Genomic DNA, 24933 nt, shown 5'->3' with positions numbered 1-24933 from the left:
TTGATGTTGACTGTCAAAAAAGATGTGATCTGTCACAAACAGGAGATGGTCTTTCAACCAAGGCAATGCTTCTCCTAGTGCAACCATCCAGTGTACCAATTTTTGACAAAAAATAGTATGACTCTGTTGCCCCACATATCTTGCTCATTTGACCTAGCTCCATATGATTTGCACTTGTTTCCCCACATGAGAGAGAGAGAGAGAGAGAGAGAGAGAGAGAGACAGAGACAGAGAGAGTGATGGTGGGGGTTGAATAACTGTCAGTAGTCACTACAGATGTATATAAAAATGTTTACAACAATGGAGTCAGTGACTGATAAATTTATTATATATTCTGAAGTGTATTTTGGAGGTGATAAGGTTGTTTTGTAAATAATCAAAATTGAAATGCACAGCTTTTAAGACTGTCTTTTTTTGCCTCAGTATCTCTTTGTACATAATTCAGTAAGGCATCATAGTTTATTATGAATAAATTTTCATTCCCCTTTAGCATATAACTAAATTAACTAGATGCACATTCTTACACATTTGTGTGTAGCAGTCAGTCTTAATAGGTCTACGACTTAGCTTCCACCATTATTTCTCAAAGTTCAGGGCTTTATTATGAAAAACTTACAAAAAAATTATGATTCATAGTATTGCCCATTGCTGACCACCATATTCTCCCATCTTTTGGATGGCATATGAATCCCGTGGCAGAAGAACTGGACGTCTTTTGTGGGGATCCATAAATCGATTCAATTTTGCACTTGTTCATATGATTGGAAGTGCTGGTCAGCCAGACTGAATACCACTGATAGAAAAAGGTGGTAGTCAGAGAGAGCAACATATAGAGAATAGGGTGGGAGGGAGAGGACAACTCATTTCAATGTTTGCACGTATATTTTGTGGGGTTTTGCGACATGGGGTCGAGCACTGACCTGCTGCAAAATTACATTTGCAAGTCTGTCACTGTATTGTGGCCATTTTTGTTTCAGTGCTGGGCTTGATCATATCAATTGCTTTTGATAATGATGTCCTGTGGCTGTATTTTTCTGTTTCAGGAGCTAAGAAAATGTTCTGGCTTCCACCACCATGCTGGTCTTTGACATCAAAATCACCGTTCTTAAGGCAGTGAAAACATTCTCTGCACATTCTTCCACTAATAGTTCCTTCACCATTGGTCTTACCCAGCATTTTAAGAGCCACAGCCGCAGATTTCTTCATGTTAAAGCAGAAAATTAACACTTCCCGCAAATTGCAAGAAATCGGTAAATAAGTTGACATACTTAATATAGAATAACCTAATGATGCAATTACAGATTGACTAATATTTTTATGGCATTATGTTTACAGATGCCTAAGGTTATTGTATTACACCTATAACCATCCATCTGAACCCCACATGTCGCTACTGCCATCTATTGCAAAACGGCGGAAGCAAAGTTGTAGACCTAACAATACGGCTAGCTACGTAAAATCACTAAGCAGGTCTAACAATTTCACTCAGTCCTTAGTTGACCAGTCTGGTGTGGCAGATGATAGCAAAACCAAAGCCAAAATTTTAAATTTCACATTCAAGAAATTGTTTATGCTGGAGAATCGTACATACAAACTGTCATTTGACCATCTGACAGAGTCCCATAAGGAAGACATGCTACACTACTGGCCATTAAAATTGTTACACCATGGAGGTGCTGTGCTACAGATGCGAAATTTTACTGACAGGAAAAAGATGCTGTGATATGCAAATGATTAGCTTTTCAGAGCATTTCCACAAGGTTGGCACCAGTAGCGACACTTACAACATGCTGACATGAGGAAAGTTTCCAACCAATTTCTCATACACAAACAGCAGTTGACCGGCATTCCCTGGTGAAACTTTGTTGTGATGCCTCGTGTAAGGAGGAGAAATGTGTACCATCACGTTTCCATCTTTGATAAAGGTCAGACTGTAGCCTATCACAATTGCGGATTGACGTATCGCGGCATTGCTGCTTGCGTTGGTCGAGATCCAATGACTGTTAGCAGAATATGGGATTGGCGGGTTCAGGAGGGTAATACGGAACACTGTGCTGGATCCCAATGGCCTCGTATCACTAGCAGTCGAGTTGACAGGCATTTTATCCACATGGCTGTAATGGATCGTGCAGCCACGTCTCGATCCCTGAGTCAACAGGTGGGGACGTTTGTAAGACAACAAATATCTGCACGAACAGTTCGATGACATTTGCAGCAGCATGGACTATCACCTTGGAGACCATGAAGGTGGTTACCCTTGAAGACAGGAGTGCCTGTGATGGTGTACTCAACGATGAACATGGGTGCACGAACGGCAAAACATCATTTTTTCAGATGAATCCAGGTTCTGTTTACAACATCATGATGGTCGCATCCGTGTTTGGCGACATCGCGATGAACGCACATTGGAAGTGTGTATTCATCATCGACATACTGGCATATCACCCAGCGTGATGGTATGGGGTGCCATTGGTTACACGTCTCGGTCACCTCTTGTTCACATTGACGGCGCTCTGAACAGTGGACGTTACATTTCAGATGTGTCACGACCCGTGGCTGTACCCTTCATTCGATCCCTGCAGAACACTACATTTCAGCAGGATAATGCACGACCGCATGTTGCAGGTCCTGTGCAGGCCTTTCTGGATACAGAAAATGTTCGACTGCTGCTCTGGCCAGCACATTCTCCAGATCTCTCACCAATTGAGAATGTCTGGTCAATGGTGGCCGAGCAACTGGATCGTCACGATATGCCAGTCACTACTCTTGATGAACTGTGGTACCGTGTTGAAGCTGCATGGGAAGCTGTACCTGTACACACCATCCAAGCACTGTTTGACTCAGTGCCCAGGCATATCAAGACTGTTATTACGGCCAGAGGTGGTTGTTTTGGGTACTGATTTCTCAGGATCTATGCACCCAAATTGCGTGAAAATGTAATCACATGTCAGTTCTAGTATAATATATTTGTCCAATTAATACCCATTTATCATCTACATTTCTTCTTGGTGTAGTAATTTTAATGGCCAGTAGTGTAATAAGCATCCCTGGTGAACAGAAACAGCTGGAAGATTTGAAAGAAAATAAGTCATCAGGTCCGGATGGAGTCCACATTCAGTTTTACAGAGAGTACTCTATAGCATTGGTACCTTAACTACCTTGCATTTATTGTGAATCTCTCACCTATCAGAAAGTCCCAAGTGACTGGAAAAAAATGCAGGTGACTACTGTACGTAAGAAGGGTAAAATAACGGACCCACAAAATTACAGACAGATACCCCTAACTTCAGTTTGCTGCAGAATCCTTGAACATATTCTCATTTCAGACGTAATAAATTTTCTTGAGACTGAGAAGCTCATGTCCATGAATCAGCATGGTTTTAGAAAGCACTGATCTTGTGAAACGCAGCTTGCCATTTTCTCACATGATATACTGTGAACAATGGATGAAGAGCAAAGCAAATTCCAAATTTATAGATTTCTGGAAAGCATTTGACATGGTGCCCCATTGCAGGCTGTTAATGAAGGTATGAGCATATGGAATAAGTTCACAGATATGCAACTGGTTTGAAGACTCCTTAAGTAATAAAAACCAGTATATCATCCTCAAAAGCTAGTGTTCTACAGAGACAAGAGTATCACCAGAAGTGCCCCAGAGAAGTGTGAAAGGACTGTTGTTATTCTATATTTACATAAATGACTTGGCAGATGGGATAGGCTACAATCTGTGGTTGTTTGCTTGTGATGCTGTGGTGTATGGTAAGATGCCAAAGCTGATGACTGAAGGAGGATACAAGATGATTTAGACAAAATTTCTAGCTGGTATGATGAAAGGCAGCTCACCCTAGATATGGGAAAATGTAATTTAATGTTTATGAGTAGGAAAAACAAATCTGTAATGTTCAGATACAACATTAGTAGAGTACTGCTTGTCAGTGTCATATTGTTTAAATATCTGGACATAAAGTTGCAAAGTGATATGAAATGGAACAAGCATGTGAGGACTGTGCTAGGGAAGCTGAATGGCCAGCTCTGTTCTATTGGGAGAATTTTTGGAAAGTAGGGTTCATCTGTAATGAAGATCACATATAAGATGCTGGTGCAACCCTTTCTTGAATACTGCTCCAGTGTTGGGGATCCATACCAAGTCAGATTGGAGTAGGACATCAAAGCAATTAAGGGGCAAGCTGCTAGATTTGTTACTGGTGGTTTCACACAACACGTAAGTGATATGCAGATGCTTTCGGAACTCAAAAGTGAATCCCTGGAGGGAAGGCAACATTCTCTTTGAGGAACACTCATGGAGCTGACTGCTGAATGATAATACTGCCGCCACCATACATTGAACGGAAGGACCACAAAGATAAGATACGAGAAATTAGGGCTCATACGGAGGCAAATAGATAGTCATTTTTCCCTCATTCTCTTTGCAAGTGGAACAAGAAAGGAAAACACTAGTAGTAGTAACGGATATCCTCTGGCACTTACCATACAGTGGCTTACAGAGTATCTGTGTAGATGTAGATGTAGGATTATATACAGAGTGGACCATTTTAATCAATAATGGAGCATAAATCAGGATGGAGATGAGATACAACAAAATGTTTTAGATTAAAGTTGTAGGTGGCAAAGATAGTCACACATCCCATCTCCACCCCATGGATTAAAACGGTCCATAATGTACAAGCACAAATACAGATACGTAGCACTAGATATCTCTCATAATCCAAGGAATATTATTATTCTAGTAGATAATATCCAATATATATGGGGCCAATTTATTGCAACTATTTCACTTTGATTTACTCTTATATTACTAACATAGTACATATCCACAAAAGCTTTTTGTCATTTTTCTTTTTTCATCATGATCTTAGCAGTGCAATTCATTTATCTTTGAGGAATTTGCATTTTTTCATCATTTAACCTTGTATCATTTGGTAAATACTCCTGCACAGTTCTGAAACTTTGTTTTAAATTTGCAGTGTGATACTTTTCTTTTCCTGTAGCAGATCTATAAAAAGGTGCAATGTCAGTCCTTTTCTTGATTGTTATGAAATATCTTCAGACACTGAGTTCTCATTGAATTAGGACCACCTCTTAAAACTATGAATTTGATCAAGCAGTAATCAAGAAAAATCTTGGTGCACTATCGTAACTACAAGAGGAATCAGTTGATGGCCTCTTTGTCAATGAAAAATAGGCACTGTGCCCAGAAAGCAGCACAAGGATAGCACCCTTTACTCAGCCTGTTGAGAAATAATCAGCATCTGTAATATACCAAGGAAAGCAAGAAATGTTTTGATTATTTTCATGATGGCAGTTGGATGGATGCATGAAAGAAAGTAAGAAAGAAATACAGATGAGGCAGTTTGAGTCCAGTCATCACCTTACATAGATGGAGCAGTGGAGCAGATCAGAGGCATAAAGTTCCATTTGGATAGTACATCTTGCATGCAGATTATTAGATTCCTGTTAAATCAGCCAAAAGTAGTTCCAAACATTCTGAAGATCTAAAATCTTAAGACCACTTTTGGAGTATGGTCAGTATTATAATTTTACTTACTGGGATGTCACTCATAAACTTGAAGTTTAACTTAATGTGTGAACTTTCTATTGACCTTGTCCATATCTGGCTAATCACTCTCACAACTTCATATGACTAGTGGAGTAACAGGCTAACTAATTAACTATGGGATGAACTTGACAGTCAGATGAAATGAAAAGCCACTTATACTGTGAGAAATCTGCTCAATCCTACTGACTATCCATACCAACCTTAAAGGATTTGTAACACATAAGGGCTTGTCTCTTAAGAGTGGCTGAACAGCTAACAGATTTCACTAACTCCTTCATGTCACGATTTTCAGTTATCAATGAAAGTCTTATTTCTACTGCCTCTTTGATCATAGAATCCAGTGGCATCACAATGCAACTTCATCTGTTTGAAGTCAAACATGTATCATTCCTTAATGCTGTGCTCTGCATTTTCAGGCTGGCCAAAGAAAACACTTATTAGGTGCTCCATAGAGTGCTGTAAGATACAGCATGTAGTCTGTCCAGTCTATCTGTCATCCAGAATCACATCAAATACTGTGAATGCCAGGCATCCATAGCCCTAGTTGATCTTTGAGAAAGATCACTATGTCCTTTTGTGCATTGAGTACAGTATGGTATTCATGTGGTATTTTTCCAGAATCCTGGCTATCTTGGCAGTGGTCAGCCCTGAAATTCTGCTGTCCACATTAATCATCTACTACATGACATTCATCTGGAGAGAATGATTTACTTGTATCTCTGAGTAGCCATTCTTGAGCAAGGTTAACCTATAAATGAAGTGCACAAATGTACCATGTTGTTTCTTCTTCATCAAAATGTTCAGGAACTGTATGTATCCATTTTCTTCTATATCCATAGCAAACTTCATGTTGTTGTGTAGGCTTTTCAGGTGTCTCAGGAATTCCAAGGTTGTCTTCACCATAATGGCTAAATTAATGATGTGCTCCTTGGTGTTCAGCACAATATTTCAGTGTCCAAACTAGTCACCTTTTTCACATGCTGCAATCTGTGTTGTTACATGTACTCACTGCCTTAATTCTGACTGGTTCTTCATTGAAATATTGTACATAAAATGGAAGCAATGCACCTGTTGAACCATCAGAAGCATACTATGAATCACAAATGCTGAGAAAACCTGAGAGTTCACATAAATGTATGATCCACAAAGCTGTAGCACAATTTTGATTTCAAATGCCTGGTTTCCAGAGCTCGTTTCTTGAAGAACTATATGCGAGTTTGCAATTCCTGGAACTTGAGTTCATAGAGCTACTCTAAAAAACTATTATTTGAGTTTACCATAACATAGGATATTAATGGTGGTGAGTGTGCATTAAAACACTTTGACTGTATGCTTGTTCAAGCGGCCCTTATCCATTAACAGGTAGATTGTTAGCAGAACCCATATGAAGAAAGATTATAGCCATCTGACAGATTCATATCTAATTTTGGGTTATTAAGGAGTTAGATAGTTTTCTGAATCATAGCTAGTATAAAATTAGTCCTCATTATTTTGTGTCTCAGACTTTCCGGCGTTGACTCAGTTTCCTGCCAGTAGCTATCTGATTGCAATAATACAGCTGCAATACCCTTCTGTGCTGTCAGGACACCTATATCTTTTTCCCTCATGAAGGGTCTGCATTACCCTCTATTCCACAGCAAAGATGTTAGTATTTGGCTTTTTTAAGGGCTTTGAATGGCTGTTTTTTCTGAGGGGAGCCAAAAAATGACTTGGTGTATCACCTTTAGGTGATGTTCTTTCCTCTTGAACCAAGATGATGCCTTTGGTAAGCACAGAGCTCAACTCATGAAGTTCTTCTCCAGCCAGCTGATTACATTCCTCAAGCTGGCACAAACAAGTCTCAGGTGGATAGAACTTGTTTCATTATGTTGCAGTAACTTTTCACTTACAGATATTGCTGGTTGTATAACAGTTTCTGCCTACCCCCACAAATGTGCAGGCCATCACACTGGAAGCAGCAAGGTCAAGCAACAGGTGAACAAATTTAAGGCATTGGCTCAGGTATGACCCTTTACAAAAACCAAACTTATGTGCTAGAGAATCTAATTTTTCCTCATTGTGTTGAGGACAAATGCCACAATATGTCTTTATTCCAGCTGCATTATGAGAAAGCCAGTCTGATAAGCAGTCTCATGAACTTGAGTAACTACTTTGTAACATATGCAAGCTATGTAGGACTCCACCCTGTAGAAGTGCACTATATAAGAATGAAGTCTCCCTCAGTGAATTTTACTGTTGAAATCTTCTTGTTTTATCAGCCAGGTAAGTTCTAGAAGTGCATTTTCAAGATGATTCTTTTACTCGGCTGATAACAAGCAGATTTCCTCAGTGTATGTTGTTATTTCTCAGATTTTATATTTAGTGTTTTCATAACAAAAGATAAATAAACTACCATATTACAAAGCCTGTTCCTGTTGTTATTATTTACATTTTATCTGACAAATGACAATAATTCTTGCATAAACATTCTAAATTACCCAGAGGCAAAGCTGTCCATATCCCTTGAGACACAGCTGAGACATTCCCACATAGCTGCGAGCTCATTACCAGTCGATCCAACACGATATATGTGGCGTACACCTGGTGAGTCATCTTCTGTTGCTACGAAGTACCTGAAAATAAATTTAACATTTGTATTTGTACATTTACCACAAGATAATATAAAAAGAGACAGATATAAGACTGGCAGCATTGGATTGGTTTCCCCTGACACAATTATCAGATTTAGTATTTCTTTACATTCAAAGGTGTACTTAAAAAGTGAATGGACCAATATCTGAATGGCAATGTGTGTTACAATGCATACACATGAACTGTTAGGGAACAGAAATAACGATCCCTCTAACAATATGTGTATGGCTTAGGATCACTCATTACTCATTTTGATGAGACTTACAACAACCGAGTGAGGTGGTGCACTGGTTAGCACACTGGACTTGCATTCTGTAGGACGATGGTTAAAATCTGCGTCCGGCCATCATGAGTTAGATTTTCCATGATTTCCCTAAATTGGTTCAGGCAAATTCTGGGATGGTTCCTTTCAAAGGGCAATGCCGATTTCCTTCCTGATCCTTCCCTAATCTGAGCTTGGGCTCATCTCTAATGACCTTGTTGCCAACGGGACATTAAACACTAATCCCCTCCTCCTCTTTTTTAGTTGTGATTCTAAACTTGCAGTAAAAAATTACAGAGTGTGTGACTGGCTGGCCATTACTTACCTTCAGAAGGTGACATTACAGTGATATAGATAGACACATTTAAAAGTTCAACTATTAGTTCCTTTCTCAGGCAGAAAAGTGGTATGGATTGGGTAAGATTAGAAAAGTCTTGCAAGTCACTCAGACCCCAATCTTAAAGGGACCCACCTGTTGCCCCCTATATCTTTTTTCTCATCCTCTTTGCAAACGGTGGCATAGAATCTCTGGAGACAATTAAGGAAAATGGTGGTAATCGGGTAGGAACTACAAGAAGGTGATTGAAGAAAAGATTAATTTTTTGTGTGTAGAAAGAAAAATTGTAGACAGATTTTAGTTCATGAAGACAGAAAACTTTCTTTGGGAACAATGTAACCAGCCATTCACATCTTCGCATATGCACTGAAAGTCTCAGTGAATTATTATTGATTTTCTGTCCCATTCCATTCGCATATTGAGTGAGGGAAAAATACCTATATTCTGCTGTATGTACTGTAATTTCTTGTACCTTAGTCTCATGATCCCTATGTTAGTTATACTACAGTGACAGCAGAACAGGCACACATGCATCTTCAAATATAGATTGTGTAGATGTACATAACAGGGTTTTGTGAGAACTATGTTGTCTTTCTTACAGGGATTCCCATTCAAGTTTGCTGGGCGTTTCTGTCACACCTTTGTACGGACTATACTGACCTGTCACATCACAGCAGCACATGTATGGATGTGTTTGATATCTGTTCTAATACCTACCTGATAATGGCCCCAAAGAATGGAAGAATATTGCTGAACTGATTGTACTATTGTCTTATGGTTTTCCTTTACAGATGCACTGCCTTTTCCCAGGATCCTTCCCACAAATCTTGGATTGGATGATAGGTGTGGCCTATGCATATGTGCCAAGGGGCTGGTGGATGGGGGAAGAAAGGGGGTTATCTAAACATGTCTGAAATTCATTTAAGATACAGATCTGTATAGCGTTTCCTGTGTACCCCTCTTTTGGCTGTTTTCATTGTAGTTTTTAAACAACGTGAAACTAAACATTACATGAATATTCTACTGCAGCTGTCCACTAAGATGTGACAGCTAAAGTGGCAACACAAAAGACGTGCTAACAATTCTGAGCCCCCATCGGTGTATTGGTGGTGGGAGCAGCCCAGCCTGCTAGTTAAATACCAACTAATTTATATGGGACTGTAGTCTTCTTTGCTTCTCCTTTTCCCTTCTTCTTGTTTTTCCTCATCCACATCCTGCAAGCAACCTGTTCCCATTTTTTCATGGTTTCTCATTGTTTTCACCTATTCCCAGGTAAACAGCACACAAGGCAAGAGGCAAGTGCCCTGGCAGCCATTATATGAGATGCCAATCCAGAGGGAAAGGGAGAGGGTCATGCTCCCTGTCGTCCCATATTTTACCAAAAGATTTATATTCTTATATTTTTTAGTTTCCAAGGTTCTCAGCTAGTTTTCACAGAACAAAGCATGAAAATTTTGAGTCTCTAAAATGACAAGTACTATAGAAAATTATGAGTTATGTTTAACGTAGCACATTTTGCTGCCTGCGGGCTTGACCACATTGGCAGTTTTGCAGTCTGGCTGCCTGCAGATATCACTGCAGTAAGGGCTAATCACAGCTCCCGCCAAAAACAAATCCAACGTGATTTATGAGTCCAAAAGTAGAAATAGCAAATCACACGATGTTGATGGAAGGCAAGACAGAAAGGGAAATACCCTTAAAAATTACTTTCCTCAACATAGTTGGAAACAACAAAAGAAACAGTGTCCCCCCATTGGCACGTTTGCATAGCTATGGGTGTCTGCAGAAAATTATCCAAGAGGGAGCAAGATTCTAAAATTGTCATTTTTATATAATAGAGTCAGACAGTTTGGGAACGTGTTGCGTCTTAAGGACTTTATCTCACAAGAAGTACACAAAATGTATGGTACCACACAGTATGTATTTTTAATGTAAGATTACTTTTGAACCTAAAAGGTTAGCAAATTTCTTTAGTATCTGTGAAGACTTTTTTAATAGTATCCCAAAAGTTATGAAATGAGGCTCAAAAATATTTGCAAAATATATTTTTATTCATATGTCACTAATGTGTTGAAACTGGAAGAGATCATATTGGACATTAAAAAAAAAAAAAAAAAAAAAAAACAACAAAAAATGACCTCATTTAGTAATCCAAGTGGAGGAACAGGAAATAAACCTATAAAAATAATGCTTATTCTACTTTGATACCATCTTTATTGCTTACAAAACTTTACATCTGATCATGCATGGTTTTATTTCATTATTTTCAGGTCTTATATTTTGTAATGTTGACTGACATAATAAAAGTTTAATAAAATGTATCCTGAAAGCAACATTTTTTAAGTTGTTTGGGTAAACTGTAACCTAGGACTAGCATTCCATAAAGTGAATGTGAGAAATCTTCCAAAACAACCCTTCAGTTGACTAACAGAACCAGCTTCAACTTGTGACTCAACGAATGTAGTCCTAGCCTCCTCAGTTTGATGCAATGTTGTGCAGTCATGTCAAATGGACTGCACAACTGGTAAAATGATGCCTGTACATTGCACTGCACTGAAAAGATCATGGACTATATTTTAGCTAAGCTGCTTGAAGGTCCACTACCATGCCTTAGAAATGCTGTAATTTACTGTGAAAATCATGATAACAGAACAAATGCAAAATATATAGTATCTGCTAAAGCTGCAGTGCTTTTCATTGCTTTTGGCATAGCTAAAGCTCAGGTTTAGCAGCATCATGATCATTTCTACAAAAGAGTGAGAATTCTATAATGAATAAGGAATCTGTAATGCAGATCCTAGGAAGGAGCCAGTGCTTGCCCTTTTTGAAGGCAGTGAATTTTTGAGTAGTGTTTGCAGGTGAGTAACTCACTTCTTTTCTCAAATTTTAAATATGGTTTTATAGTGGATACAAGTGGAAAGCATGCTGTGTGCACCATAAGCCCAGTGAACATATGTCAGACAATAATTCTAAAGATTATGGATCAATTCCTTGAGGATTCTACAGTTTTCATGACACTTTCCATCACTTTCAAATCTGACAATGCTATGGGTATGTGAAAAATACTGATAGCATCATAATTCAGATTCCATGTCAAACTGAAGGTCCCCATAATACCTGGCATGAACATTTCATGTGGACATCTTGAAGTTTTCTGGTGCATAAGTACAGTCACGTTGTGACCTACTTGAAGCTGGTATTCAGATTGAAGATAGCAATAGCAAAAAATGCATATTGAAGAGGCACATATTGAAATGATTATAATTGTGTAAATATGCGGTCCCTTGTCAGGATAAGCTGACATAACGGATTCACAGTTAGGTGATTTACTGATAGTGTGTGATACTTTTTTTTCTCTTACATTCAAATCTTGAGAATAATTTTTTTCATTTCACTCCTGTGTTGTAGAGTAGGGGCTATTATGCAGCAAGTGAACCAGTTGTCGTATAGGTGGATGATATATGTGGTTCTCTGCGTATGGCTTATTTTATCTCCTTTCTTACTTCCCTTTTTCCCATTGTCCAGAACATCCTGAAACTGTCTGTACTGATAAAAAGGAAAAGTAGAACAGAACGACAAAAGAGACAAAAATTGGAGACAGAAGAAGCAAATAAGTACAGAAGGCATCTACATCTACATTTACATGATTACTCTGCAATTCACATTTAAGTTCTTCGCAGAGGGTTCATCGAACCACAATCATACTATCGCCCTACCATTCCACTCCCGAACAACATGCGGGAAAAAGGAACAACTAAACTTTCCTGTTCGAGCTCTGATTTCTCTTATTTTATCGTGATGATCATTCCTACCTATGTACGTTGGGCTCAACAAAACATTTTCGCATTCGGAAGAGAAAGTTGGTGACTAAAATTTCGTAAATAGATCTCGCCGCGACGATAAACGTCTTTGCTTTAATGACTTCCATCCCAACTCGCGTATCATATCTGCCACACTCTCTCCCCTATTACGTGATAATACAAAACGAGCTGCCCTTTTTTGCACCCTTTCAATGTCCTCCGTCAATCCAACCTGGTAAGGATCTCACACCACACAGCAATATTCTAACACAGGACGAACGAGTGTAGTGTAAGTTGTCTCTTTAGTGGACTTGTTACATCTTCTAAGTGTCCTGCCAATGAAACGCAACCTTTGGCTCGCCTTCCCCACAATATTATCTATGTGGTCTTTCCAACTGAAGTTGTTTTTAATTTTAACACCCAGGTACTTAGCTGAATTGACAGCCTTGATAATTGTACTATTTATCGAGTAATCGAATTCCAATAGATTTCTTCTGGAACTCAAGTGGATCACCTCACACTTTTCGTTATTTAGTGTCAACTGCCACCTGCCACACCATACAGCAATCTTTTCTACATCGCTTTGCAACTGATTCTGATCTTTGGATGACCTTAGTAGACAGTAAATTACAGCATCATCTGCGAGCAACCTAAGAGAACTGCTCAGATTGTCACCCAGGTCATTTATATAGATCAGGAACAGCAGAGGTCCCAGGACGCTTCCCTGGGGAACACCTGATATCACTTCAGTTTTACTCGATGATTTGCCGTCTATTGCTACGAACTGTGACCTCCCTGACAGGAAATCACAAATCCAGTCGCACAACTGAGACGATACCCCGTAGGCCCGCAGCTTGATTAGAACTCTCTTGTGAGGAATGGTGTCAAAATCTTTCCGGAAATCTAGAAATACGGAATCAACTTGAGATCCCCTGTCAATAGCGGCCATTACTTCGTGCAAATAAAGAGCCAATTATTAACTTAGTTCGGCTGTTAAGTATAACAGCCACCCATACCAATTCGCACGGAGTATCTACTTCGACTTCACTACAAGATAAACCACTACTGACAGGCACAAACACTCCACCACCAATTCTGCCTAATCTATCTTTCCTGAACACCATCTGAGACTTCGTAAAAATTTTTGCAGAACTTATTTCAGGCTTTAGCCAGCTTTCTGTACCTATAACGATTTCAGCTTCTGTGCTTTCTATTAACAATTGAAGCTCAGGGACTTTCCCAGCACAACTACAACAATTTACAACTACAATTCCGACTGTTCCTTGATCCAAGCACGTCCTGTATTTGCCATGCATCCTTCGAGATTGCAGCCCATCCCATACTTTCCCAAGGCCTTCTAACCTAAAAAATGCCCAGTCCACGCCACACAGTCTCCGCTAGCCGTGTAGCCGCCACCTGAGTGTAGTGAACTCCTGACCTATTCAGTGGAACCCGAAACCCCACCACCCTATGGCGCAAGTCAAGGAATTTGCAGCCAACACGGTCGCAAAACAGTCTGAGCCTGTGATTTAGACCCTCCACCCGGCTCTGCACCAAAAGTCCGCAGTCGGTTCTGTCAACGAGGCTGCAGATGGTGAGCTCTGCCTTCATCTCGTAAGCAAGACCGGCAGCCTTCACCAAATCAGATAGCCGCTGGAATCCAGAGAGAATTTCCTCAGATCCAAAGCGACATATGTCATTAGTGCTGACATGTGCCACCACCTGCAGCTGGCTGCACCCTGTGCTCTTCATGGCATCTGGAAGGACCCTTTCCACATCAGGAATGACTCCAATCGGAATGCACACGGAGTGCACACTGGATTTCTTCCCCACCTTAGCCGCCATATCCCTAAGGGGCCCCATTACGCGCCTAACACTGGAGCTCACCTCAAGACGTGTTAGGAAACAGCTGGAACATATAGTATGCCTTCAGTTAAATCTGCGAAACTGGCTAGACCCTAGAAGACTATTACATAATGTTGCACCTGTTGTGGCATAATTTCGTCAGTGTCATTCCAACACATCTTATCGTACTTTAATGTCTGTTAAATATCAGTTTTGACAGCAGTTGGCCACAACAGTCAAGATTAGGTACCTTGTGTATGATAACTTTATTGAGAGTGCATATCTATGTTTCATTTTGACAGTATTACACAAACTGCTAAGAAGTACTAACAGCACACCACTGCTAGTATGAACAACCGCAGTAAAACAAAAAACGATGAACAAAAACACGACAGCGACGAGGACTACCAGAGATCATATTGATGCGCTCTTGGTTGGTGTGGCGGCAGGGGTGGGGGTGGGGGGTAGGTGTGGAGGGGGGTAAATGGGCGGGGCTTGTGCAAATGTCCGGGGCTGTCGCTAATGTTTCCTTTAGATAATGTTGTGGGTAGAGCAAACCAAATAGTGCGATTCATTGGCAGAACACTTAGAAGGTGCAACAGGTATACAAAAGAGACTGCTTATGCCTCCCTTGTCCACCTTATTCTGGAGTATCGCTGTGCGCTGTGGGATCCCTATCAGTTGGGACTGACGGATGATACTGAAAAAGTTCAAAGAAGGCAAGCTCGTTTTGTATTATCACGAAATATGGGAGATAGTGCCACAGACATGATATGTGAATTGAAGGGGCAATCATTAAAACAAAGGTGTTTTTCGTTGTGACGGGATCTTCTCATGAAATTTCAATCACCAGTTTTCTGCTCCGATTGTGAAAACATTCTGTTGGCACCCACCTACATAGGGAGAAGTAATCATCACAATAAAATAAGAGATATCAGGGCTCACAGAAAAATTTATGTGCTCGTTTTTCCTGCGCGCCTTTCAAGAGTGGAACAGTAGAGAGACAGCTTGAAGGTGGTTCATTGAACCCTCTACCAGGCGCTTAATTGTGAATAGCAGAGTAATCATGTAGACGTAGACGAAAAAGAACTTATTATCCTATTATGATTACAATATCAATGATTCACAGTTAGAGTCAGTGAACTGGTGAAACAATTTTAAGGATGTGACATGGAATGATCACATAGACCCAGTTGTAGGTAAGGCAGATTGTAGACTTCGGTTCACTGGCAGCATACTGGGAAAGTGAAGTCATTCTACAAAGGAGACAAATCAGTGATGCGTCCCATCTCAGCATGGTGCTCAGGTGTTAGGGAACCAGACTAAATAGACCTAACAGGAGATATTGAACATACACAAAGAAGTATGGCACGAATGACCACAGATTTGTTTGATTCATAGGAGAGAGTCGCGTAAATATCGAAAAAGTTGAATCGGCAGGATCTTGAGGACAAACGGAAATCACGAACCCCTGCTTGCAAAAATTCAAGAATTACAGGATGTCCCAAAAGGTACTTTAAAACTTCAAAGTCAACTTGTAATTAACTTAGAGAGAAAAGTAAACTTTGTCTGATTCACTTCCACAAAAAGTGTTTTTGTAATGTGTAAGTAGGCTGTTTAGGTTTTTATGTTGGTAACGTCACCTAGCGCTCTGTATGAAAATCACTGGCTGTGTCGTGTGCAGTCTGTGGCTTGTTGGCATTGTTGAAATATTCTCTATTGTAGTGTTGGGCAGCTGGATGTGAACAGCGCGTAACGTTGCGCAGTTGGAGGTGAGCCGCCATCAGTGATGGATGTGGGGAGTGAGATGGCGGAGTTTTGAGAGCGGACGATCTGGACTTGTGTCCATCAGAGACAGTAAATTTGTAATACTGGATATCATGAACTGATATAATATATATGTATATATAATGACTTTTGAACATTATTAAGGTAAATACACTGTTTGTTCTCTATCAAAATCTATGATTTGCTGGCTATGCGTATCAATAATTAGTGTCTTTAGTAGTTAGAATCTTTTATTTAGCTGGCAGTAGTGGCGCTCGCTGTATTGCAGTAGTTCGAGTAACGAAGATTTTTGTGAGGTAAGTGATTCATGACAGGTATAGGTTATTGTTAGTCAGGGCCATTCTGTTGTAGGGATTATTGAAAGTCAGATTGCGTTGCGCTAAAAATATTGTGTGTCAGTTTAGTGTTGATCAGAACAGGTAAAGAGCGAAATGTCTGCTCAGTTGTTTGAAAATCAAATAGTGTAAAAGGTTAATCAGCACAGTAATTCATAAATTTTTCTAAGGGGACGTTACAAATGTAAAGAATAAATGTTCTGCCGTACCATGTGATAAGAGCGACATAACTCTACAAAGTTTTTCCTTTGTTGTTTGCGGTAGTCAGGAGTGACATAAATCAATAAAAGAACTGAGTCTGCACAGGAAAGGCACAGTGTGTAACTTGGTTTGTTGAAAGAAAGTCATACATATAAGTCCAGAGAAATTTCCGAAGGTGATACGGGAAACTACTAACGTCTAGAGTATCCATAAGAAAATGGCATACTAACTTCATGGAAAGATGGAAACTGGATTTGAAGTAACATGTGAACCGGTCAACAAGAAATGATGAAAATATGGAGAGAATTCAATAGATTTTCCAGCGTTCATAACATGAGCCTGTGTGTTGTTGTTGTTGTGGTCTTCAGTCTAGAGACTGGTTTGATGCAGCTCTCCATGCTACTCTATCCTGTGCAACCTTCTTCATCTCCCAGTACCTACTACAGCCTGCATCCTTCTGAATCTGCTTAGTGTATTCATCTCTTGATCTCCCTCTACGATTTTTACCCTCTACGCTGCCCTCCAATACTAAATTGGTGATCACTTGATGCCTCAGAATATGCCCTACCAACCGATCCCTTCTTCTAATCAAGTTGAGCCGCAAATTTCTCTTCTCTCCACTTCTATTCAATACCTCCTGATTAGTTATGTGATCTACCCATCTAATCTTCAGCATTCTTCTGTAGCACCACATTTCAAAAGCTTCTATTCTCTTCTTGTCCAAACTAGTTATCATCTACATTTCACTTTCATACATGGCTACACGCTATACAAATACTTTCAGAAACGACTTCCTGACACTTAAATCTATACTCGATGTTAACAAATTTCTCTTCTTCAGAAACGCTTTCCTTGCCATTGCCAGTCTTCATTTTATATCCTCTCTACTTCGACCATCATCAGTTATTTTGCTTCCTAAATAGCAAAACTCGTTTTCTACTGTAAGCGTCTCATTTCCTAATCTAATTCTCGCAGCATCACGCGATTTAATTAGACTACATTCCATTATCCTCGTTTTGCTTTCGTTGGTGTTCATCTTATATCTTCCTTTCAAGACACTTCCAGGCCCTTTGCTGTCTCTGACAGAACTACAATGTGTGCATAAGCCATCAAAATAATTAAGAATTCCTCGTATGGCAGTGTACCAAGTACTCCAAAAGTGTCTTCATTTTTTCGTATAGACTGCATTTGTGATAGGAAATCAAACCAGACAATAAGACAGAGCGTGCTGCATTTGCCCAGGACATTTTTGAATTTGGCAGTTGACACTGACGTATCGGATTTGGACCGAGTTGGTAAGTCGACTAGATCAGTGGTTCCCAACCTGTAGAAACAAAATTTTCTTTGCGGTAAGAACAGAAGGGTATGTCTACGTTTCGATGAGGATACCACATTTTTAAAAAAGGATATTACTATTAGCGTTGTTTTGTAACATAGTAATAATGATTACATATGATACACACACTTACTTTTTTAAAAAAAATACTAGCAGTAATATGTAGCAAAATGTGGTGAAGATTACAGCTTGTGAAATGACTGTATGAGCAACTTCTTTCTTCCTCCCACTGTTAACATACTTTGAACTTTGTACCATACATCTCTGACATTAAATGAGACAATTGTATCACATATGCTTAAATATTTCACGAAAATGTCCGATTGCTTCTCCGAGTTGTAGGTAGTTCACGCAATGGACCAGAAGTTGCTAACGTTATTCTCATTGCATTAGGTAAATGAATTAATTGACAGCAGTAGTAACTACATAACTTGGTTGATGTAGAGCCTACACAGCAAAATCATAATAATTATTATTAGTGACAGTGCTTCTGTGCAAAACATCGGGAAACTGAAGTCTTCCAATTTCTGGCAGTTCAGAAGTAAGGAGTCCAGCAATCAATTGATTTATAAACAGTAATTATAGTGGAGACATTTCAATATGGTTTATTTTAAATGCGAGTGCACATTGTGGGTGAAGCAAGTGTCGCTAGAGAGAGTGCGATGAAGAGGAAGTATGTTTTGCTGACGTGTCTACCCTCAAGGTTGATAGTTAGCTTTCGTTCCTGAGAAGAAGTAGTAGGTACCACTCGTGATGTACTGGGAATTATTCCATCATTGTATAAAAAAAAGCGTTTAGGAATAAGTAGTACCAGTTTTCTCATAGACTCATTAGTTTGTGATTCAATAACACACCTATCATTTATCTTTCGTCATTTTAAAAACAAAAATGTCCAAAAACTTTTTCATTCTAAAATATTGTTATGGTATCGTCATGACGATGGGGTACCAGCTACTAAGGCTCTTCCGAAAGTAAGATCCGATCGATCGCGAATCGGAAACCATAGCGAAAATCCGATGAAGCTGTGCAGAGATTTGTTGGATAGCTGTTGTTGTTGTCTTCAGTCCTGAGACTGGTTTGATGCAGCTCTCCATGCTACTCTATCCTGTGCAACCTTCTTCATCTCACAGCACCTACTGCAACCTACATCCTTCTGAATCTGTTTTAGTGTATTCATCTCTTGGTCTCCCTCTACGATTTTTACCCTCCATGCTGCCCTCCAACGCTAAATTGGTGATCCCTTGATGCCTCAGAACATGTCCTACCAACCGATCCCTTCTTCTAGTAAGTTGTGCCACAAACTTCTCTTCTCCCCAACCCTATTCAATACCTCCTCATTAGTTATATGATCTACCCACCTAATCTTCAGCACTCTTCTGTAGCACCAGATTTCGAAAGCTTCTATTCTCTTCTTGTCCAAACTAGTTATCATCCATGTTTCACGTCCATACATGGATAGTATCTGTAGTATACCCGTCGATCGCCTCACATCGCTCTCTTCAGTTCTGAGCTCACAGTGAGCACGTAAACGTGTCTAGAAAATAATGTCTCCCGCCGAGTGTGAGTGCCTCTGAGAGATTTAATCTGACTTCGCGCAGCACACAATCGTAACAGTCATGCATTTGCTTCTTTATGACAGTTCTCGGCTGTGAACTGCAAGGGCAATGAGGACGCTCCTACATCTACATCTACATGAGTACTCTGCAATTCACATTTAAGTGCTTGGCAGAGGGTTCATCGAACCACAATCATACTATCGCCCTACCATTCCACTCCCGAACAACATGCGGGAAAAAAGAACAACTAAACTTTCCTGTTCGAGCTCTGATTTCTCTTATTTTATCGTGATGATCATTCCTACCTATGTACGTTGGGCTCAACAAAACATTTTCGCATTCGGAAGTGAAAGTTGGTGACTAAAATTTCGTAAATAGATCTCGCCGCGACGATAAACGTCTTTGCTTTAATGACTTCCATCCCAACTCGCGTATCATATCTGCCACACTCTCTCCCCTATTACGTGATAATACAAAACGAGCTGCCCTCTTTAGCACCCTTTCGATGTCCTCCGTCAATCCCATCTGGTAAGGATACCACACCGCGGAGCAATATTCTAACAGAGGACGAACGAGTGTAGTGTCATTTGTCTCTTTAGTGGACTTGTTACATCTTCTAAGTGTCCTGCCAATGAAACGCAACCTTTGGCTCGCCTTCCCCACAATATTATCTATGTGGTCTTTCCAACTGAAGTTGTTCGTAAATTTAACACCCGGGTACTTAGTTGAATTGACAGCCTTGAGAATTGTACTATTTATCGAGTAATCGAATTCTAACAGATTTCTTCTGGAACTCATGTGGATCACCTCACACTTTTCATTATTTAGCGTCGACTGCCACCTGCCACACCATACAGCAATCTTTTCTAAATAGCTTTGCAACTGATACTGGTCTCTGGATGACCTTACTAGACGGTAAATTACAGCATCATCTGCGAACAACCTAAGAGAACTCCTCAGATTGTCACCCAGGAACAGCAGAGGTCCCAGGAAGCTTCCCTGGGGAACACCTGATATCACTTCAGTTTTACTCGATGATTTGCCGTCTATTGCTACGAACTGCGACCTTCCTGACGGGAAATCACGAATCCAGTCGCACAACTGAGACGATACCCCATAGGCCCTGTAGCGTTTTCGATGGGATGTGTCTGATCACATACCATATATCCCGGACTTGGCTTCCTCTGATTTTCATCTCTGTTCACACGAGTCGCTAGCTATGAAAGCAACATTTTGGCTCAGAAAACAAGCTGCAGATCAGCGAAGAGAATTGGCAGAAAGCACAGGCGGCTGCCTTCTACAACGGGGGGTATTTGAAAGTTGGTTCAATGCTACAGAAAATATCTCAGTCGGAGTGGCGACTATCTAGAGAAGTAGCTGGAAGGTACGGCTAACTGTTGCAAATACAAGACTTTTGATGTTCTCTGTGGCTTTCATTTCGGAATCGCTCGGACTTTACTTTTCGAATAGCTCTGGTAATGCAGGTTGTCCCAAAAAGAATGACCCGACTTTAAATAGAATTATTTATTAAGAGGAAGGGCTTAACACCAACAAATTACATACTAAATTACTCACAAAAGACAGAAGTTTATAGAAATCCATCATGAATGTTCAATATGTCCTCCATTGGCTGCACAGACGACATCTAGCCAATAGCCGACTTCATCCCAAACCGAGCGTAAGGTGTCGTCTGTAACTGAAGGTACAGCAGCTGATATTCTGGTTTTTAGTTCATCAATGTCACGAGGCAAGGGAGGAACGTAAACACATTGTTTAACGCATCCCCACAGGAAGAAATCACATGGTGTTAAGTCAGGGGACCTAGGAGGTCAAGAGCATAAATCCTGGTCTCGCGGTCCTGTACGCACTATCCAACATTGAGGCATGTTGGCATTGAGGAAACTGCGCACGTTGTTGTGCCAGTGCGGTGGTGCTCCATCTAGCGGATTTTTTTCTAAAACTCTAGACCACGCTGATTACATCTAACGCTGTTTCAGATACCCAGTGACTTTTGTCTCAATGTTATTATAAGTTAACATCGGGTCATTCTTTTTGGGACACTCTGTACTTGATCGTTTCAGGAGTAATGGTCTCAGAGAGGGAAGCAAAGGTCTCGGAACTGAACTTGTCACAAGGGGTCGCATGTAGAACTTGATTAGAGAACCAGAAAAAAGGTCAAGAATCAAGACATTCGTCAGCCACATACAGTTGCTGTAGAATTCATGAATACAAGATTCGACTAATTACAGCCCGTACAGATGCATTTAAGCAGTCTTTATTCCAGCTCCCCATACGGCTGGAAGGGGAAGATACTCCAGTTTATGGTGTCATACTAAGTGCCCTCTGCTATTCACTTCGTAGAGGTTTGCAGAGTATGTATGTAGATGTAGAATGGTGGAAAATGGTTCGATAAATGCAATGTGTGTGTAAAAAAGAAACAAAAAGCTTGGATTTAATCAGGATTCCAATACACCAAATTATTCCCAACTCTTTTGGCTACAATACCCTAATTTTCAACAAAACCTTCATTCTATTTGACGTCCGTACGCCACGTTACTGGGAGGACCTCTGTGCCCTTATAGTATCACTCCGATTGTCGACGTCGGAGCCAGAGCCTTGGTGCATCAATAAGGCCCCATCATCCATATGCTCCTTCCCGTGGAGTGCATCCTTCATTGCACCAGATGGAAGTAGGAAGGTTGAGGAAGAACAGCCCAATGAATTCCTCTCGAGATGCACCAGAAAGGAGGCCATCCATCAGAATAACCCCTTCAGAGTAACAGAAGCCCATAGCCATGTCTTAACCGGCTGAATATACGGCTTTGAATTTTTTCTGTGGAGCACAGCTCGTGTGGCGCCACTCTATGGATTGCCGTTTTGTTTCTGCTTCGAAGTGAGTAACCAAGTTTTATCGCGGGTAACGATGTCTAGCAAAAAACTGTCATATCAGCCTCATTACATGCAAGCAACTTGTTGTGTACATAGTTCCGCGTAGTCAGCGCGTACACAACTTTGCCAATAGAGCACGGCCCGCCAAGCACAACAGCGCAGGCGCGCGCTCGTCCATCTTCGCACTACGAGATGGCACTGTCTTAGAGACAGACCAAATTCTGCTTCCGCCGATCCGCATATTAATATGTAACGCAGCCAGTGAGATTGCTGCTAACGTAGAACCTTTTCTCCTCGCGGATCACACTCGCACAATGATACCTGAACGCGCGAAGTATTATAACGAGTGTACAGGTCTCCGATTAGTCAGTCTGCATTAGTCTGCATTTTTCCGTACCAGTCTATAGTCAAGTTTCAGTCTGCGCCTAATAAGATTACCATATTCCTGTACATAGCCATGAAGAGAAATGTATAGACACTTTGTCAAGTATCAGAGAAATGTGAGAATAAGGTTAACGTACCAAGACTAAAGGAAATTAAGATTGTCAATTGTAAATAGCATCCAGAATCAAGTTAAGTAAGGTTTATGATTTTTATTATTTTAATAAATGTGTGTGAAAATTAATCAAGTTCTGTTTAAAGTTGGTCACCGTCAATCTGCTACTCTAAGTGTGCAAGTGTCATTTCTATCGTCTGACCTAATGACAGAAGATAAACACGCCACGATAAGACCACGAGATATATTGCTGACACTCGCCTACTTCGCTAGAGCGACAAGTCAAATAATCTGATGGTGTATGTACTGAAGGTCTTACAGTACGCACACCACACATATCCACAGAGAATGATGCTCTTCTTCTTAGGCGGTGAGGAAGCTGTGGGCAAGCACCTTTGAGTACCCCACAGTGAACGAGTGTGTCAGCACTACCAACAGAGGCGTTCAGTTGTGGAGTGAGGTGTTTGATTGTGACCCGTAGGTTACCTCAAATAAGAGTGTCCAGACATGTGAAATAATCGTGTCTACTGCCAGATATCTGAATCGCTCTGGCACAATATTTCGGCCACGTAACTCGTTGCCTTCTTCAGGTGCGACCTGAGACTGCCGTATTGGAGGATCTTGTCCAGTATTTATGCCCAGAGGGCGCTGGGTGCTCTCTCTGCCGTCCGCGCCCGCCTGTAACGTGTTGTCTCTTCCCCGGTGCTCCCTCGGACGTCCGCGCCCGACATGGTCGCCGTCTGTGGCAGCTGTCTGAGGCCCGTCCTACTGGACAAGATCCTCCAATATGGCAGTCTCAGGTCGCACCTGAAGACGGCAACTAGTTATGTGGCCGAAATATTGTGCCAGAGCGCCACAAACATCCGGCAGTAGACCCGATTATTCCACATGTCAAGATCTCGCCGGGAAAGCCTGAAGAATTACATAAGAGTGTCCAGACATTCCGACACTGCAGGAGTCATAGCTGTGTGCGGACGGCCAGCACGTGGAAGATTGGACAGGTTTGTGCGACCTTATTGCGATGATAACCGATGAATACCGTGCTTCTGTTCAGTGCCAGGTCTCCATAGACCTTCTGCAAGCGGCTGTTAATATCTGCGTCGACCTGGTTTTCCGCTACAGCTCACTCCTTGGAACACACCTCCGTTACAGACGCCATTTTGTTGGCTATGTACAGCACTGCCACATACCGGAACTTCGTGAAACTATAGGTGCTGAAGCGAGAATACAAGGTTTGTCCGTAAAATACGTATAAAAGTTGAATAATAACTTTATTTTACAATTATTCAGGTATTACAATATGGTCTCCTTCAAAGTACTCGCCCTGAGACGCGATACACTTCTGCCGACGCTGTTTCCACTGTTGATAACATTGCTGAAAGTCTTCAGTTCTGATGTTGTTCAGTTGCCGTGTCGTTTCCACCTTGATGGCTTTCACATCTCCCAAGTGCCGCCCCCGAAGCACCATTTTGCATTTCGGGAACATGAAGAAGACACACGGGGCTAAATCTGGTGAATAAGGTGGGTGGTCTGTCACGGTGATTGAGCTTCGGGCCACAAACTCGCCCACAACGAGCGACGTGTGAGTGGGCGCATTGTCGTGATGAAGGATCCACCTGCCCCTTTTGCCAACTCCTGTTGAACACGGGCCACACGAGCTCTGAGACGTGTCAGAACTTCAACGTAAAAATTTCCGTTCACTCTCTGGCCGGGAGGGACAAATTCCTTGTGAACAATGCCCCTAGAATCTTAAGAAAACAATCAACATTGTCTTCACATTGGACCTTGATTTTTCCGACTTTTTTGTACTCGGTTTTCCTGCTAGTTTCCATTCCTTGCTTTGAGATTTGAGCCCCACATCGAATTCGTAAAACCAGGA

The 24933-nt window shown here is 40.9% G+C and overlaps 1 protein-coding gene across 3 annotated transcripts in view; it reads right to left on the bottom strand.

The window, feature by feature from the left end:
- The window catches only part of LOC126278505 (inactive dipeptidyl peptidase 10-like), a 517605-nt gene that overhangs the window by 56733 nt on the left and 435939 nt on the right, over positions 1-24933 (bottom strand). For all 3 annotated transcript variants that reach the window (XM_049978663.1, XM_049978662.1, XM_049978664.1), the window contains exon 11: positions 8056-8190. In XM_049978663.1, the coding sequence (XP_049834620.1) occupies positions 8056-8190 (135 nt within the window). The remainder of the gene's footprint in view (positions 1-8055; positions 8191-24933) is intronic.

The sequence above is a fragment of the Schistocerca gregaria genome, chromosome 6 (genome assembly GCF_023897955.1).
Source record: "Schistocerca gregaria isolate iqSchGreg1 chromosome 6, iqSchGreg1.2, whole genome shotgun sequence".
NCBI lineage: Eukaryota > Metazoa > Arthropoda > Insecta > Orthoptera > Acrididae > Schistocerca > Schistocerca gregaria.
The sequence above is the reverse complement of the archived record's forward strand: the minus strand, read 5'-3'. Positions and strand labels throughout refer to the sequence as shown.